This window comes from Acanthaster planci, linkage group LG13, assembly GCF_054643075.1.
Source record: "Acanthaster planci isolate LZ-2023a linkage group LG13, COTS_SCS, whole genome shotgun sequence".
NCBI lineage: Eukaryota > Metazoa > Echinodermata > Asteroidea > Valvatida > Acanthasteridae > Acanthaster > Acanthaster planci.
The window spans coordinates 5,121,840-5,139,856 of record NC_141789.1 but is presented as its reverse complement, the minus strand read 5'-3'; the positions used below and the strand labels follow the sequence as shown (position 1 = coordinate 5,139,856).

General features: G+C 41.0%; 1 protein-coding gene across 7 annotated transcripts in view; it reads left to right on the top strand.

Annotated features, from left to right (window-relative positions):
* LOC110982475 (uncharacterized) overlaps positions 1-14,002 on the top strand; it is a 64,839-nt gene extending 50,837 nt beyond the window's left edge. For all 7 annotated transcript variants that reach the window (XM_022240888.2, XM_022240889.2, XM_022240892.2 and 4 more), the window contains 10 exons: positions 38-136; positions 917-1,060; positions 1,657-1,729; positions 2,498-2,670; positions 2,766-3,035; positions 4,714-4,779; positions 7,231-7,311; positions 8,861-9,005; positions 10,715-10,828; positions 11,698-14,002. In XM_022240888.2, coding sequence (XP_022096580.2) covers positions 38-136; positions 917-1,060; positions 1,657-1,729; positions 2,498-2,670; positions 2,766-3,035; positions 4,714-4,779; positions 7,231-7,311; positions 8,861-9,005; positions 10,715-10,828; positions 11,698-12,605 — 2,073 coding nt within the window. In that variant the 3' untranslated portion in view covers positions 12,606-14,002. The remainder of the gene's footprint in view (positions 1-37; positions 137-916; positions 1,061-1,656; positions 1,730-2,497; positions 2,671-2,765; positions 3,036-4,713; positions 4,780-7,230; positions 7,312-8,860; positions 9,006-10,714; positions 10,829-11,697) is intronic.
* Positions 14,003-18,017: the final 4,015 nt, after the last annotated feature.

Sequence of the window (18,017 nt, the reverse complement as noted above, 5' to 3'; positions counted from 1 at the left end):
TGTCTACTGCTTGTTGGTTTGGGCTTTTTTCTTGCAGGCTATCATCAAAGTGTTGTGTCTGTATGCGAACAACTTGCTGGCCATGGATTTGTGTGCCACTGAAAAGGACAAAGTGGACCAACTCGTGGATGAAAAGGTACAGCCAAAGAATCAATCCATAAATGACCAATCCGTCAAGGTGTTGAATGATGAAATGAAAATGGTCAATCTGGGCACCCATTATTTTGGGGTTTGTATTGGGTATCTGGGTCCAGGTGACAGCCTTAACTGCTGACAGATGACATCAATTGTGTACAAAACCCTTTTCAAGTTGTACAATGTGCGCACTATTACATCATGTTTGTATTACGTCATCAATTTGGCATCAGAAATGGCCCTAAGTACCCAGAAGTTCTCTAAAATGGCATTCTTTACCCCAGTTTCAGTGTGCCATTTGATATACACACAAAATCAATAGAACAGTTATTCAAGGTAAATCAGTCATTCCATGAGGTTGGGGCACAATTTGTGACAGTTTCCTTGTTACGTGAGTAACTTTTACCACCTGTCGTGACCTGTAGAGTAGGTCATTTACACCTCTGTATTCAGCCTTGCAAGATGTATAATTTGGAATCTCCATACAGGTAAATAGCTGTTCATTTTAACGGAACCCACATAACAATGAACACCATCACAAACTTCCTAGTCAATGTCACAGAGGGAGCAGTAACTATATCATCACTGATGACCACTATTCTATTTCTGTGCCTGGCAACTGCTATTTTACCCCTGAAGATGGGATAGTTTTCTAAATCCCTTCATTTTGGGCTGCAGTCATTAGTGCTTGCGTTGTGCACTATACAGTATGACAGTTCTGAGCAGTGCCATCCAAGTTGAGAATGAGCTGATGTTGAGAATGTTACCTTTAAAAATGTAGGTACTTCATGGAGTTTTGGTGAACCGTCAAGAGTCCATGCTGAGCCGTTGTCGTCACGAGAGAGAGGGCAACCTACCTTGTGATTACTACTTGAATAGAGATACTGCCTTGCTGTGTGACAAGCATGAACCCATAACAAGACAGGTACGTTCCAAGCAAGTATTAACCCAGGAGAATCACACTTTGAAGCCTTAAAAATGGTCAATGCCGTTTAGTTTTTTGTTTCTTTGGGGGGGGGCCTAGTTTGGAGGATACTGCATGTTGCTTTTTATGCTGATGGCTGTTGCCGTATTCTTCAGCAAAATGGTGAAGTCATTGCAGGAAGAAAGAGTTTTAAATTCCTTTTCTTTGGTTGTTCATTGTGTGTGAGAACACAGCACAAAGCCAATGAGCAACCCTTTCTCTGAGGAATGTTTTCATGGAGCATATGTTGAGTTCATAATTTGAACAGGAAAAACAAAAAAATTAAGCAGTGTCTTCCCTGAATGACACAACAGCAATGCTTCCTGTTTGGAAAAGCATGGACAATTTTGAATGTTCACTTTAGTGTACTTTTCAGGACACTCAATCGGAAAAGGGTGTCGGCAGGGTTTCTTAAACATCTAAGGAGAGTGTAACGGTGCGCAAAGATTGCATCCAAGAAACATCGGTCTCGACCCTTTAAATTTGTAAATAGTGACGTTGGCCCAAAAGTGATCAGACTACTGTCGTGATAATCCTTTCTTTTGTTTGTATTCTAGATGTGTGTCAGGATCAATAACACGTGGAGCATACTCTGCCTCTTACCCAAGCTGACAAGCATGCTGCAGTCACGTAAGTCATTCTTTAGCCAGGTTGTGTCCAAATCATGTGGCTGGGGCTAAGTCGAGGTTTTTTGCTTGTTAAAAAAGTACATGGGCACACAGTGACAGCAGAGGAGGCTGAGTAGCCCATTTTGAACATGGCCTCATAAAAAAGGGATTGTGCACGCCTGCTATTGACAGTGCTTGAGCATTTACAAACTACCGGTAGCATTCAAGCTGTTAAGGTGGGAGGAAATTAATGAATGGGGAGAATTGTTATTTGAGCTTAATGGGAGACTGTGTTGTGAAGGAAACTCTGAAAAAGTTGCCATTCTGCGGCATGTTTTCAGAGACTACTTACCTGTTTCCTGTGCCCCACACTAGGGAACTTCAACTTGAATGTTTCAATGATACGGCAGTTTGTGAAAACCACCAAGATGCTTGTCCTTGCTGTTAGAGACAAAGGGTTATTTTGTCAGTGCCGAAAAACCTCCATTTACATTGCAGCTGAGAATTCCTTTTTTTCAAACGGACAATATGTAATAAAATAACTTTGTAGGTGTAACTGACCACTCAAGGTCATGGCTGTTTCATAGTGAAGTAGTGTTTGTGTGAGTTAAGTTGTTGAGTTGCCAATAGAGAAAATTGCTTAATCATAAAAACCAAGGATGTCCAGGTTATTTGAGCTGTAGTGCATTCCCAATAGTGATTTCCTCGGTGCATTTTTGCAGTTCAGTCCTGCTTAATTTTTTTCCCACCTGGGTGCTGACATGCAAGGCAATGCTCTTGTTTGAATCAGGTCTGCGGGGGCGCCCTCCGTCACCCATCGCCTCAGAGGATGAACACCAGAACAGGATCTATAATGAGCCCATGGAGCAAGCAGACCTTGATGGGTCTAGCCTTGCTGAAGGTGACCATAAGTTGCACCTGGACAGTGTCTTACAGGCCCAGATACAGCTACTTGCCCACAAGGTATGTTTGACATTCTTTGGCACAAACACGTAGTAAGTGTTTAGAGCACACTTGTGACCTTCAAACTGGCCTTCAAATTCCCCTTCTACCTGCAGTTGAACCTGGTTCTACAGCAGGCATTGCATGTCCTGCTTACCCCAGACTTCGACGAGCTAACGATCGGGGACCGGCTGCAGCCTCTGACCAGCTGCCTGTACGACCACCGAGAGGCACTGGGCCGCTGGCTGACCCCGCCCTGCCTGAGGCTGTTCATGCAGAGGCTCTGGCTGTGCCTGGTTGGGGACTTTGAGCGGGAGGTAGAGGGCCTAAGGTTGCTGAAGGAGCAGGCAGACAGTCAGGCCCTGCTGCTGTCCCAGTCCATTTCGGTAAGTCTCTCCCATCCTGCGAGGACTACCAGGGAGTGTTCATTATGTATGCAACAAAGCGAGTGGCACTGTTGCAGGTCTTATACTGACTGTGAACAACGGCATACAAAAGTGTTAAAGAAACATAAACAAAAATGGCGACCACTTTAGATGAAATAATCAAATGCACACTTCATTACCTGCCTAAGGCCATCCTGTTATGCATCCAGTACACAGCCACCACCTGAGGCAGTCTGTATGGCCCATCCTGACTGTTTAACAGTGAGGGTATGCTGGTGTAGCCTGTACCACGTATTGTGCTATTAAACACTCTTTGGGTTTCCTCCTGGAGATCAGGCCATACCAGTCTCTTGTGCCATTCACAAACGTGTATCAGAAAGAAATTCTTCCTGCTTATCACTGCAACCTTTAGTAGTTACACTTCCACTAAGCAAAGCTGCAGATTATCCCTATTAGGTGGCAACACTGCACCTCAAGTTACCAGTCACTGGTTTTCCAGATCACCTTCTGATATCCACTCCTTCGCATCATTTCTGTACAGCCCACAGTAGAATCCAACACCCAAGCATGGTGGCTGTCAGTAGTCTTGGAATAATATTGTAGAGGTTTAAATGCATTTCTACCCTCCTGCTGTGGCAAGCAAATCTGACCAAGCTCTCCCCACCCCCCTTTAGTCAGAATCACTCACGTGACTGGTTTAGTTGTGAGTAACTCTGTGCCCACATGCTGCAAGCTTTGCTGGCCATGATTGTTACAAAATGGAACCACAAGCCAAACGGTATGAAAGCTACACCACATGAAGCCTGTACCTTATCATTTATTCTGTGGGTTGAAAATTTAAACTGACAGTATGCACCGTATGTGCCGTCAGACTGTTGGTGGTGCACTTAACAGGTTGGGCTGAGTCAAGTCGAATAATTCACTTTTTGAATATTTGATTTTTAATTTGATCGAATATCCGGATATTCGGTCGTACGCAGGGGTGATATTTCTCAGGTTTTTAGCTGATTTCCACTTTTTTGGTTTTGGATTTTAGCTTTTTTTCTTCACTTGCTGTGTACAAAAGTACAGGAGATTTTCACAGTTAAGCTTTTTTATGCCATTTTCAGCTATTTTTATCATTGGCCAATTTCACCCTTGTTCATTATAATCACTTTAATAACTTCTCACATCTACGAGTATCTCCAGCCACAATTTAGCAAGATTTAAGAGATGAAAAATACCTCTTGCCCTGTTGAAGATTTCTATTCCTTTCAAATTGCTTAATGAATATTTATTTTTGAATTGTTGTAAGATGTCAGTCGCTTTTTATTTGAATCTGCTAAAACAAGCTTCGATAGTGGAAATTTTTTCATTTAAAACAAAAGGAAATTTTCCCTTTTCATAAATTTGGCCTTTGAATATTCAAATTTGGAAAATAATATTCGAATATTTGATAGCGATCAAATATTCGGATATTCGGCACCGCCCTGTGAGCAGGGGATTGACTTTTTGACTTTCATTTGTCAAATAGGTGGAGGGCATAGACATGTACGTAGACATGTACATATTAGGGGGTATATTCATTTTATCGTTTGTTCAAAGTAGGGAAATTTCGTGGGTGGAGATATGTTGTTTGCTAGTTTGTTTTCTCTATTTTTGCAGTTATTTTACTTGCTTTTTTTTGCATGAATTGCAGCATCTTATTGAGTTTCTGCATGCCAAGGGAGAAGGGCTAGGCATTGATCAGCTCGTCAAGCCAGCAGTAAGTAGTTTGCACTGCGTAGTCACAATGCAAATTACATGTACATGTATAATCAACTCCAGAGCCGCTAGGAGTCTGGGAACAGCCCAAATCTACCTTGTTATAATCCAGGCCAGAGAAGCAAAGAAAAATTTTTAAAATCAAGAGAATTAGGACCTGACAATTTCCTCTTTACAATTCAGCATTTTGTTATAAGTGTGCTCCTTATATCAAGAGCTGACTTTCGTGTCCATGCTTTCCACATTTTCACATGCTGCACCCTGCAATTTACATTGACATTTGATCATCTGTGCTAATTGAATTAAATCTGTTGGATTGGAGGATATTTAATAATACAAACACTTAATAGTTACTGGTGTGCAATAGGAGGAACATTCTCGCAAGGTAAAATCTGGACTTTTCCGTTCCATGATGTGAAGCCGGGTGACATGGAGAGTTCCAGACTTTTTTCACACCTCCCATTTCACAATTTCAAACTACTCAATATTTGTTTTACAGAGCTGACACACTGGTCAGAGTCTGCTGCATTGATTAAATCCTTTAAATTAATGTCCGAAATGGACGCGATCCTTGGCATACTTGTTGGCATTGCTGGCACGATTTGGTGTGCTTTTCAAGTAGTACAAATGGGGTCACAACTTTCCCAGATTTTGGTCTGCAGTATTCTGCTGTTCAAAATCAGTGAGGGACAACTGTCGAGAGGCCGTGAGAACAAGGTTGATCCTAGTGAAAGAGACTAAATGGCAGCAATAATGAAAGTCATGCGATTTGAGTTCTACCAATCAAATAACAAGGATCTATGTGCCTGTTAAATATGTGCCGTTGATCATCTTTGTGGAAACGCGCCTCACCAATTTTCAATTATTATCATTATGATTATCAACATGATTTTGGCCTCCAAAAGTGTTGTTCCTGGGTGTGCCCTTGCTGCTGGTGGTTTTCCAAGCCAAGATATTGATTGCTGTCTCTCCCTCATTACACGTGGCATTATTCATTCGGTCTCTTCACTAACTTGTTCCTATCTGTTGCACTATCATAGTGATAAAGTGCAAGTTTCATTTTTGCAGTTTCCTTTTTATTAGCAGCAGGTGTTACTGTCACTTGCTGTGTGTACTCTGCAATACAGAGACTGATATTGAGAGTAAAAACATATGACGGCAAACAAAACCAGTTGTTGGATTCGCACAGATCTTTACATACATATATTGTTGAAATAACATGTTGACGATTATTAGCTATTGATAATCAGTAATGTAAATGGTAATGATGAGAATTGGAATAGCTCATTTCAAGGTAATTTATGGAAGGAATGATTTCCAAATCAACGCAGAGGGTAAATTACAATTTATTCTACTACTTCAGCAAATGGTTAAAGGTTTTCTCCTAGGAGTTTAAAGTTTGATGCTGTTGTCCTTAAGCAAGTCATTTTTCCACAATAGATTGTCTGTGCCTGGAATGCACCAAGTCAAAGTAAAACTGCATATTTATTCATTTTTGAGAGCAAAATGGCGTTACTATTCCCCCTTCAATCATACATGTGACTTCGTCTCAAAGAGACTTATGTTACCCTGCGGTCTGTCTCCCCCCCCTTCAGGAAGCTGAAGTTGAAGCAGGCTTGTCAGACCCTCTTCCTACGGAAGTCCTGCAGACCATGTATCAAGCACTTCACAAGCAGCGCAAGTGCTTCCTAGTGAAAGAGACTTTCTTGAGCCCCTGCCTAAATGGCAGCAATAATGAAAGTCATGCGATTTGAGTTCTACCATTCAAATAACAAGGATCTATGTGCCAGTTATACATGTATATGTGCCATTGGTCATCTTTGTGGAAATGCGCAGCACCAGTTTTCAATTATTATCATTATAATATGATCTAGCCTTCAGGTACCATATACACAGGGATGGCTGATGGGTTAACCCGCCTCGTGTGCCTCAAATCAGCTTCATTTGACATTTCAACATATTAATCCTCTATTTGTTTTGTACACACACACACACACACCAAGTCCAAGAAGTCTCTAGAGGCAGACCATGTGTTGAACTCAAACTTAGCTGCTGTGCTTAACTGGCCTGTTGCAACCAACACGCCGAGTTTTGGTTATAACCAAATGCCATAAATACTGACACATGAAAGGCCATTTGAACGGTATCTGTGGGAAATTTATCGTAACTTCATATTTGTCAAAACTCGGCGTGTATGTCAAACGTTAGCTACTGTATCATGCGTTTGGTAAGAGTTCAAATTTTCAGCGCTGATAACTCCCTCCACAAGTGGTTACATCGCTTGTCATTGATTCTGTATTTTGCCACATGGTTAACATTTACAGCCTAACTATATTTTGAAAATGCACTCAAACACATGTGGTAATATTTTGCTAGTGTTGGTGGAAAGGCATAATTTCAGTTGTGCATTAACTATTCAAAATTGTCCTTAATGCTATTTTTGTTTATACAGGAGGTCATTCTGAACACGCTTCAGCTGCACAGCCTGTCCAGTAAAATTCTGATCCACCTCTACCGGAAACAGCTGAGTAGAGTAAGTTATCTTGTCCCAAAGGGTGATGCTTCACCAAGCCGTGCACCTGCTTGCAGAGTGTGAAATGGTGCTTGGACATTGGACACCTCCCAACCATAATTTTATGTCAGTTGTCCCAACAAATGGTGTATACATTGTTTGTTGCAAGTTTCCCAACAGCACTAATTTTTGTTCCATTTGGGATTCTGTTATGTCCAACTATTTAATAGCCCCCAAAACTTGGATAAAATGAGGGCACTTGTCTGATTCTTGAAGCCTTGCAAAACGTTGTTGTTAATATTAAAGCTTGGTGGTTGTTATTTTGTTTGATCAGTCAAGCCCACAGTGTCATTTTGTTCAGCACTTTCCTCAGTTATTTCCCAGATAGATACAGGTTGCTCAAAGGCAGATCCAAGGGGACAATCCCCACCCATTAGGAGCCAAAATATGTGAAAAAGATTAGAGAAAGGCAATTTTTGGGCCTTTTTCCTTCCTCCCAAAAGCGTGTAAACAGTATCAAATTGTAGCGTCATCCCTTAGAAACACCATCAAAGGTAATGCTTGAAAAACTTCAGAGTTTTGGTTGCTGGGTCATTCCATGAGGTTGGGGCACAATTTGTGACGGTGTCCTTGTTACATCCAAAACTTTCACCACCTGTCATGACCTGTAGAGTAGGTTATTTTCTCTGTAAAATAACACACACCTCTGTATTCAGCCCTGCTAGATGTATAACAATGTCAATTTGGAATCCACATGCAGGGAACTTAGCTGTTTATTTTTACGGAGCCCATGTAACAATTGACACCGTCACAAATTGTGCCCCAACCTCATGGAGTGACCCCCCTCCAAAAAACATGATTTTGGCCTCCAAAAGTGTTGTTTCTGGGTGTGCCCTTGCTGCTGGTGGTTTTTCAAGCCAAGATATTGATTGCTGTCTCTCCCTCATTACACGTGGCATTATTCATTCGGTCTCTTCACTGACTTGTTCCTATCTGTTGCACTATCACAGTGATAAAGTGCAAGTTTCATTTTTGCAGTTTCAGTTTTTATTAGCAGCAGGTGTTACTGTCACTTGCTATGTGCACTCTGCAATACAGAGACTGATATTGAGAGTAAAAACATATGACGGCAAACAAAACCAGTTGTGGGATTCGCACAGATCTTTACATACATATATTGTTGAAATAACATGTTGAAGATTATTAGCTATTGATAATCAGTAATGTAAATGGTAATGATGAGAATTGGAATAGCTCTTTTCAAGGTAATTTATGGAAGGAATGATTTCCAAATCAACGCAGAGGGTAAATTACAATTTATTCTACTACTTCAGCAAATGGTTAAAGGTTTTCTCCTAGGAGTTTAAAGTTTGATGCTGTTGTCCTTAAGCAAGTCATTTTTCCACAATAGATTGTCTGTGCCTGGAATGCACCAAGTCAAAGTAAAACTGCATATTTATTCATTTTTGAGAGCAAAATGGCGTTACTATTCCCCCTTCAATCATACATGTAACTTCGTCTCAAAGAGACTTATGGTACCCTGCGGTCTGTCTCCCCCTCCCCCCTTCAGGAAGCTGAAGTTGAAGCTGGCTTGTCAGACCCTCTTCCTACGGAAGTCCTGCAGACCATGTATCAAGCACTTCACAAGCAGCGCAAGTGCTTCACTGGACACCACATGGTCATGTGGCTCCTGGTGCATTACTTCAAAGCCCAAGGTACACTCCTGGTTGCCGTTTTGAACATGGGGAGATCTAGCAGTCTTGCCTCAGGATCTCACTTCAAGACAGTCTTGCTCAGACAGTGAAGTTATATGTATTATGTTCCTGAGCCAGCAACTTTTCTGCAATTGTCAGCTTGTCACTCACCCAAAAGCGAATGCATCTCTAATTTGGTACCCTGACCCAGATCACATGCCTTTCAAAGTCCAAGAAATTTTCGAAAGGTTTTGTACGGTTAAAGAAAGTAGAACTCAAATGGTAATTACACCAGAGATACGTTCCTTGAAAAATAGCGGATTTTTAGTTGGGAAAGCCTGGATATGTTAATGGTGCAGTCAGTAGATGTCTCTACCTGGTATGAAACCAAATATTCTGTTGGTGTTCAAGCTCTTTGCTCTGCAGATTGCAATGGTATTGATTTCTCAATTCGTTTCCTCCTATCATTTATTGTTACAGGTACATGTACAAGTTGTAGTCCTCTTAATAAACCTTTTCAGTGTTTGCAATGCATTATGGGTTTGGATGACAAACAGGCAATGCATTTTATGCACAACCCTATGGGGGAAGTGAACCAGTCAGAAATCAATTTAATTTTCTACTAAGTATTTTTTCATGTATCTGCTCATCAACTCACAGATACATGCGTATTATACAAGAAACAGTTTCAAAATAACAGATGTCTGCAAGAACAAGAAATCACCCTTAATTGTCTTTTTTAAGGGTTTGGTCACCGTGCAGGCTGAAAATGAATGTGACTGGTCAATGTGGGATGAATGAGCTACAACTCGTGATTTTGATTGGATGATACAAGAGTATTAATATTGATCTTAGTCAAAGCATGGTCCATGACAAAAACTGGTGTTGCTGGAAGGCATTCTCCAAATGTTCCTTTTCTGCCGAGGTTTAAACTTCGAAGTTTGTGAATATCATCATCCCAAATCAATAATGCAACTCTGGGTCAGAAGGGATGGCTTGAATTGGAGTATGGAATAAAATCGAAACAGATTAGCATTTTGCAGGTACACTTCTTGTAATGAGACTACGAATGACCTCTGACCTGTACCCTCTGTATACCGTATTGTCAATGTCAGCCATGAACATGTAGCAGGAACAAAGCACATGCTGAGTGTCTCGACACTGTGTCTTTCTTATGTCTGTCCCAGGATGTCATCACACTTCTCCCGTAGGATTGTGTATAAAATGCATTGCATGTTTGTCATCCAAACCCATAATGTATTGCAAATGTCAAAAAGGTTTATTTCCTAATAATGTTTACCTGTATGTAATTTCAGTATGGATTCAAAATGGTCTACTTTTAGTACTCCCAGCAGTTTTCTGCATGCACCCTAAATTTGAAATTAATACAAAATTTCATCACTCTTTTAATCACAGCATTGCAAGAAGTGTCTCTGTCCCAGTTCATTTCACCTGTGGTGGAAGCAGGAGACCACAGTAGCCCCCTACATTTTTCAACTGAGGGGGCATGCCCCTCTCCTCCCCCACTTTTGGCAGGTCCTTTAAAGGGGAAGGCACTATGTCAGGCTTTAGTACAGAGAGACTGTCACAGACCAGTGTTATCACAGTGCTTACCACCATTGGCAGGGGCCAGTCTATATGACCAGTGACATTGTGACCATGCTCACTGGATTTGTCAGTACATTAAAATGACTTACTTGCTTTCAATGTTTTGTTTAACCCCCGAGCAGACCAGCCAGTAAGCAGGAGAATAAAGTACAAACGTAAGGCCCAAAAGGTGGGACAGAGGCTGCTAGATGTAGGCGTCATTCAGCACATAACTTCCCGTAGCCGCACTGTTACTGGTAAGTCTGTGGTCATACATGTATGTGTACTTTTTGGTAAAATATTCACCCAACTGTTACAATTTTATTTACTGTATATTTCAAGTCAGCATTTTGGAGGGCCATTCGTGTATAAGGTTTCTCTTATGTCCTCTGTGTCCATTACTTTGTCCATTTTTTAATGCAAACAATACTTGAAATGTCATAAATTGTTGGAATGTGGGGTCTTTGCACCAGGGGCGTACCTGAGCTCATTTGAAAAACTTCCCACCAGCCCGTCTTTTCCTTTACTGGTGAGGATGCATTTCTACTTAGGGCAGATTACGTAACTCATTATAATTCCATGCCATGTGTAGTGCTTTTGGATTGTTTGTGGGGCGGTGGATCAGTGTTGTGGTTGTACCATCACGAGACTAAGGCATGACTCCAAGCCTGAATTCAAGTCGCAAGCTATTTAAATTTACTCCCATAAAAGCGTTCCTTTGTCATTGTTCACCCTGTTACTGTGACTAGTCTTGTGCACGGTTTTGTGTCTGGTCTTGTGAAAGTTTGTGTGATGGTCTTGACTACAACACTGCACTTAATGGTGTAAAGTTGTGAACGAGTGAAGTGACAAGTGGGAACAAGCCAATCATAAGCCTTGCAGTCTCATCAAGTCACTGACTATCCCAACAAAATTTGACAAAGGCATTCGGTTGTTTTTTCCATTCCCTGCTTACCGTGCCCAGATTTGAGATTTGACTTTGATGTGATTGCTTTTGATAAAGTAGTAAAAAGGTGCAGAAGGCTAGTGAACCATTATATGTGAGGCATGTCAAACCGTCTTGATTTCTAAAAGGCCCATGTGAAAGTGTTTTAAGTTGTTGATTTTCTCTTCCATGCACCCATAGATATATGCCATGAAGACCTGGCCGGGTTCTCATCTGATACCAGCGTGACAGATTCCACCCCCTACCCAGTGGTCACAATTGACAGTGTCCCCAAGACCTCCATCAGGCGTCGCAGCCAAGACCTGGGCAATGATAGCTCTGAGGACAGCCTAGAAGTCTCGGCGATGCAGGAGCGGCCCAGGCGCACCAAGAGGAGGATCTCTGACTTCTATTCCGAGGAGATGGAATCCAGCGATGAGAGCTCCTCCTCAAAGTCAGGGCAGAAAGGCGGGAGGACAATTGTGCTGAAGGCTGAGGTTCATGTGTCTGCGACAGCCGACTCGGATGAAGTCCCAGGAGTTGGCCAGAAGGATGCCTCTGCCTCTCAAAGCCAGCTGTCTCATCAAGACGTGACAAGACAAGCCAGCTCGGGTGAGGAGAGTCCAAGACGGACTCCACCGCCCGAGTCCCAACCCAAGATGTCTTTTTCAAGGAAGTTCCTGAGGGGTGCCTTCTCCAGCAGCCATGCTCCATCGTCTCCCTCTTCTTCCTCCTCTGCCAGTAAGCAAGAGTCCTCCACCATGCCCTCCAGGCATGCCAAGCAGCCCGAGTCACGGCAACTGTTCTCCGCAGACACTCAACACTTCTACTATTTCCGCGATGTGGATGACCCGCTCCTCTACAGCCTGTCCATGGACTCCACCAGGTCAGGTTCACCCCTGGAAGACAGGGAGCAATCCCGCACAGGGAAGCCATCCCGAAAGCCCTATCCACACTGGAAGCATCCCTTGGCCAATGCCGATTATCTCCTAGGGATCCTCCTTTGCAGGCGAAGACGCAGCAGCACAGCCAAAGAATTCACTCGCTCTGTTCCCAACAAATTTTGGGAGGAAGACAGCAATTCTCCCTGCTGTAGCTGTTTCACCTAATCTTTTACGCATTTGCAGCCTGTCGTCCTTAGACATGAAGTCCTTGACCAGTCAAGTTATTAGCCTTTCAGAAGAATGGCCGACACAATAAGAGGAAGCTATTTGAAGTGGGTAAATTTGGAGCAAATACAAAAGATTTTACCCTAACCAAATAGCGCCCTCCTATTGTGTCCACCATAGCTCTAAAAGGCTAATGGCAAGCCGAGTGTAACTTTCAAGACTGTGTGCTAAGTAGAGGAATTCTCTTAAAACTAATGTGCCTCTGGCAAACCACCTCACTTTTGCCAGTTCCGTAATATCTGCTCCAGGTCAAACAATTCCATTTAGTTGGAAAACAGTTTACCTTCACATACATCCAAGTGGGGAGCTGGTAGCCACCACAGATGTTTATAACAAATAGACAACCCAAATGACCAAAGTTCAGTTGTGAAATGCTCTGTAATCTCCATGAATTTATCTGGTACCTCATGTGAACTTTGGAAATTTTGGTATGGGATATATATGTGTATAGGCAGTTATATATGCAGTTTAAACATTTTGTAGAAGCCATTCCTCTGTTTTCCAATAGGTTTGTTGGCCTTATACATTTATAATAAGAGTAATAATAATTTCCCCTTTCATGAATTTTGCATTTGAATATTCAAATTTGGAAAATAATACTTGAATATTCAATAATTGATCGAATATTCGGATATTTGCATATTCGGCACAGGCCTAGTTTCAATACAATATGGCTGCTTACAGTTTGGATATCATATCAACAGTTATTTATGTGAGCTGTTAGCTTTTTATGTTCCTATGCAATTTATGTGTGTGCAACTTTTGTATGAACAGAAAGCCTCCTAGATCTGCAATAATACGGAAAGTATTAACAACTTACAATTTTTATTTTGTATTTTAAGTTTATGATTTGCAATATGTTTGGTACCATATGGATAAGTAATTATTTTTTTCGGTATGAATTCTTTTGTTCGCGACTTCCTGAAAACTCACACTTTTTTACTCTTTCTTTCCAAGTTTTACAACATGTACACATTCCTTATTCCCTAACTTCATTTGAAATGATAGAATAGTGCTGTTACTTTCTGGGCAAACGATTTCCATTTCAATGCTACAGGCCATTCATCATGTATTCATTCATCGACCCTGTATTTGATAGACACAAAAATAATATTGACTTTATATTGAATTATATTGCTAACAGGTTCAGATATACATGTACATTGAATGAAAGGCTGAAGATGTACTAAATTTTTTATTGCAAGTACATGTACGTTGTTGTTAAATTTTATTTCCCCTGCTAATGTCAAGGCTGGCCGGATGTAAATGTTTGGTTTATTAACCGTATTTGCGCATATGTTGTGTCATAAAGTTTAATATACAGTACTAACCATGAATACTTACACGTCCAAAATTATGCAGCTTTTTTCTTTTGTTTCGTCTCAACCAAAAAGACATTTCGGTGACACATTGAGCCGAGTTATGGAGAAGGCTGAGGTTTCGTGTTTGTCATCACAAATACGAGGCTATTGGGCGAGGTGTGTTACTGTAATTGTCAGCAAAATTGACACTGAAAATAAACCAGCACTCATACAGAGGAACAAACTGGAACGGAAGCTTTGAAGAGTGCACCGTTAAGGTTGTGACACTTGACCGCATCACCATAACAAGGCATGGACATGTACTGGACGTGTACACGTATTTTCACCTGTACATAAACGAAGGCCAACTTGCTTTCGATCTGATCGTACGTACCGTGAGCAGTTTTGCTGACGCTGACCTGTGTGTGAAAAGCACAGTGTACAAGATCCCGTGACGCGACATTTTAATGCTAACAACCTACCCCTGTGAATTCTGATCATCGTATGGGTATTGTACTTCTACAAATCAATAATGGCCTCTGAAGATTCTACCACTAAGGTGGTGTCACCGTGTCATGCGACCGAAGAATCGCAAGTCGTGATTGTTCCTAACATGTCATCTGTGACTATCTCTACCGGAAAGCGTTCACGCTTTTAAGCTTACATGCACAGGCTATGAGAAAAATGGAAATATATGAAAAGTCAATTATAATCATGATGACGTCATCATGGCGTCTTCCATTTTGTAGCTGTCTTTGGGAAAACCAGCAGTTTTGATGTTGATCAAGTGCTGTCTCGTGTGTAAAAAAGGCGTTTTGACAACGTCATCGTGACGTCACTATTTTCTAATTATCATGATCACAAATACAACTGTGAAAATACTTTTCTTTTGTTCAGGAGTTGTATTAAATGATCACGATAAGTTTGAAAAAAAAAATCATGAAAAACGTCATTACAACGACACACTTGTATTCGCAATTCTGGAATAGCGTTAAAATTCCACCACACTTAGAATTCTGTCACCGAAAAAAAAGACGATAGAATCACACAGAAGAAACAGAATGCATCACTGGCATGAAAAAGCCTTTCTGGATAGGTTATCTCGTTTATACTTTCACCGAATTTAGCTTTGAAGTCATTCCTTTCAGCGCTAATTTGAATGCAGTGTGAAGTGGCCATTCAGTTGAAAAGAACTGTCAATTATAGTTTTCGAATACGAAAATACAGTAAAATATATCAAATTGATAGTATCAGCCAATCAAATTGAATTACCAGCGTAGAGAATTCAAAATCGCCAATGCATAAGACCAAGAACATACGATGAAGTGAATTCACAAATGGGCAAACATTTTCGTTTTTCCTGCTTTGTAATAATTCAAATAACCAATAACGCGTTAGATAACGTACACATGTACACTGGATTGCAGTCACACAAAAATGCAAGAAATGTTCGCCAATAATCCCCAAACAATTTGTGTACATTACTGAACTGCATCAAAACAGTTTTCGCAAACAGTCATGTGATAAGTAATTCCGGATACATCCCTGAATTTGCGTACTTCTTGTCCATTTTATTGTGCATGTAATCATTACTCATAGGAAGGTGAACACCGACGGTAAAAATTTAAAGCCTCATTAAAAGAACGTCTGCGAAATTGAATAAAATTGAGTGGCATTTAATATTTTTTTCAGTTACTAATTTGAATGTGTTGAATACATCTGAATGTCTACAATAGAAATTGAACACGTGAAGATGACTGTGGGCTCAGGAATTAGCAGAAAGGGCAAAATTGCTTCACCATTTACACCCAGAGATGGATTCGAATACATTACTGGCAAGCTGCAGCCGTTCTTATTATACATGACTACTGTAAAAGCCTGTGATGCTGTCATCGGTAATAAACGACTATGGAAAAATATACAAAGGGGCGCCATTGTTAATTAACTGCCTGCCTCACTCTCCTGCCGAAACGTTAATTGGTTTCCCGATGAAAAGAGTCTGACTCTGTTTCACCAGCCACTCATAAATCGCTCATAACTTGACGGCCTGCATAATAATGTTTACCATAATGTTAATAATTATAATCCCGACCGTCTTTCCATGCACAGTAATTTGGCTGCGCTTCAAAAACAGACTGCGTGAAACACGTTTTAAACAGTCCGGCAGGAAGCTTAGAGCGATTTCACCGGGTACCGTGCTCATCAGATAGCTCTGGCATGCGGCGGCCTAAAAACAAGAAAGTCGTACTTATATTAAATTATGAGATGTAGCTTGAAAGGTGGCGAAAGATAATGGACCGCTACAGAACCAACAGGTGTGACCGATCACATATACAAAAATAATATCCGGAGACACTGAAGCAGTATACAGTCCACTTTCGATATGAAGAACCCAATTATAACAAAATACGGTTATAGGACCCCAATTGCTTGAATATCGTTTTTCTTTTTTCTTTCCTTTTATGAGAAATTCCTGGTTGTAACAAAATTACTTGTTTTGTTATAACTTTGTAATAACAAAAGCCTCATTTAGAAAATACTACATTGCAGAATACTAGAGAGCATACATGGACATGTATTCATTTTTAAAAGACTTTTATTGTTGACTGCTATAATTGGAAGTATTTGAAAACCTATATGTGTCCATGACATTCCATACATTAATCGCGCATTTTTCTATCAACCGCCTTCCATGTTATTAAAGTAATACGGGTTATAAATAGAATGCAAGGAATAGAAACTCAGAAAACTCCGGGGGGGGGATTCTGGACGGAGACATCGTGAGAACAAATGAAGTCATAACAGGAACTAAATCATGTGCTTTAAGCCGTTGGAAGGCACGATACAACATTTCTGATCGGTAGTGTGTATGTGTGCGCTTTATGTTTATATCGACGTTGAACCAAGTTTAAAATCGATGGATACACCGTCGGCGTGTGCTGTATTGTCACCGTGTCTATTAGTATCAATAACTGTCTTGTTACACATCGAAAACAGTCTCGTTTGTCTTTGCGCTTGACATCACTGAAGATGCTTGTAAGTGAGCTTGCACTACAGGAAGAAAGGCGAGAATGAGAACCCGGATTTTTCGCTCAAGTCAATAATGAATTAAATTTCATGGACGTCTCCCCGATAAAGAGGAAATGTCGTGTCTTCCATAATTATGACATTTAACATACTGCCTTAACTTTCCAGTCCCGTTATTTTTGGATTTAATTTGGAAATTCCCTTAGAACGCGTGTTACACCGACTGTGCCCATGACTACGCTTCTGCGCCAACCCCAAAAACAATGCTAATTTATTCCAATGCCAACAGTTGGAATTCCAGTCGTCCAACGAGAATTTGATAATTAGCTTACCGCTACGCTATCGACTGGAACATTTGCTTAAGAGCGATCACTAAAACATGCCTAGCTCAGCTAGGCTAGCTGATCCCAAGTCGGGGGATGATAATCGATGGGTTATAAAATGAATATTGCTGCAAGGTTAGTTTTCATTTTCAAGTAGCCAGACTGACGTTTCCAGAAGTTATTTGGCGATGGGGTTTGTACACTAGCACTGGCAAACTTCGTGTCTTTTGGGCAGGGCACTTGGCAATTCACCAGGACGGTAACTGTCAACCTTGAACCTTGAAGGACAGATCTTTCTTTTGTTTGCAAACATTCGCCATCGTTTTGTAACGGCAAGCCTTGATCAAAAAATGTACAAGCAATAAAAGATGGAGGTCTTTTTCATTAAAAAGTGTACGCACTGAATTTGGTGATATTGTTGCAGTGCTCATCGGTGGATGTGATTTGACGAATGTTGAACACGTAGGCCTACGAGGAGAATTGCTCTTTTGCCATGGCCAGCCAGTTTGCCAACCATTCGTATGGGAAAAACGACGACTACAGGCTCTCCCGTGGGAGACTATGAAATACGAGCTCCTGCAACAGTAATAAATTATACATGTAGGCCTATACGACCATGGAGGAAATAAGAATATATGGTACGACTGGTTCGCAGCACTTCAGCAAAATAGCTGTCAAAATGTGCATGCTAAAATTGTCAG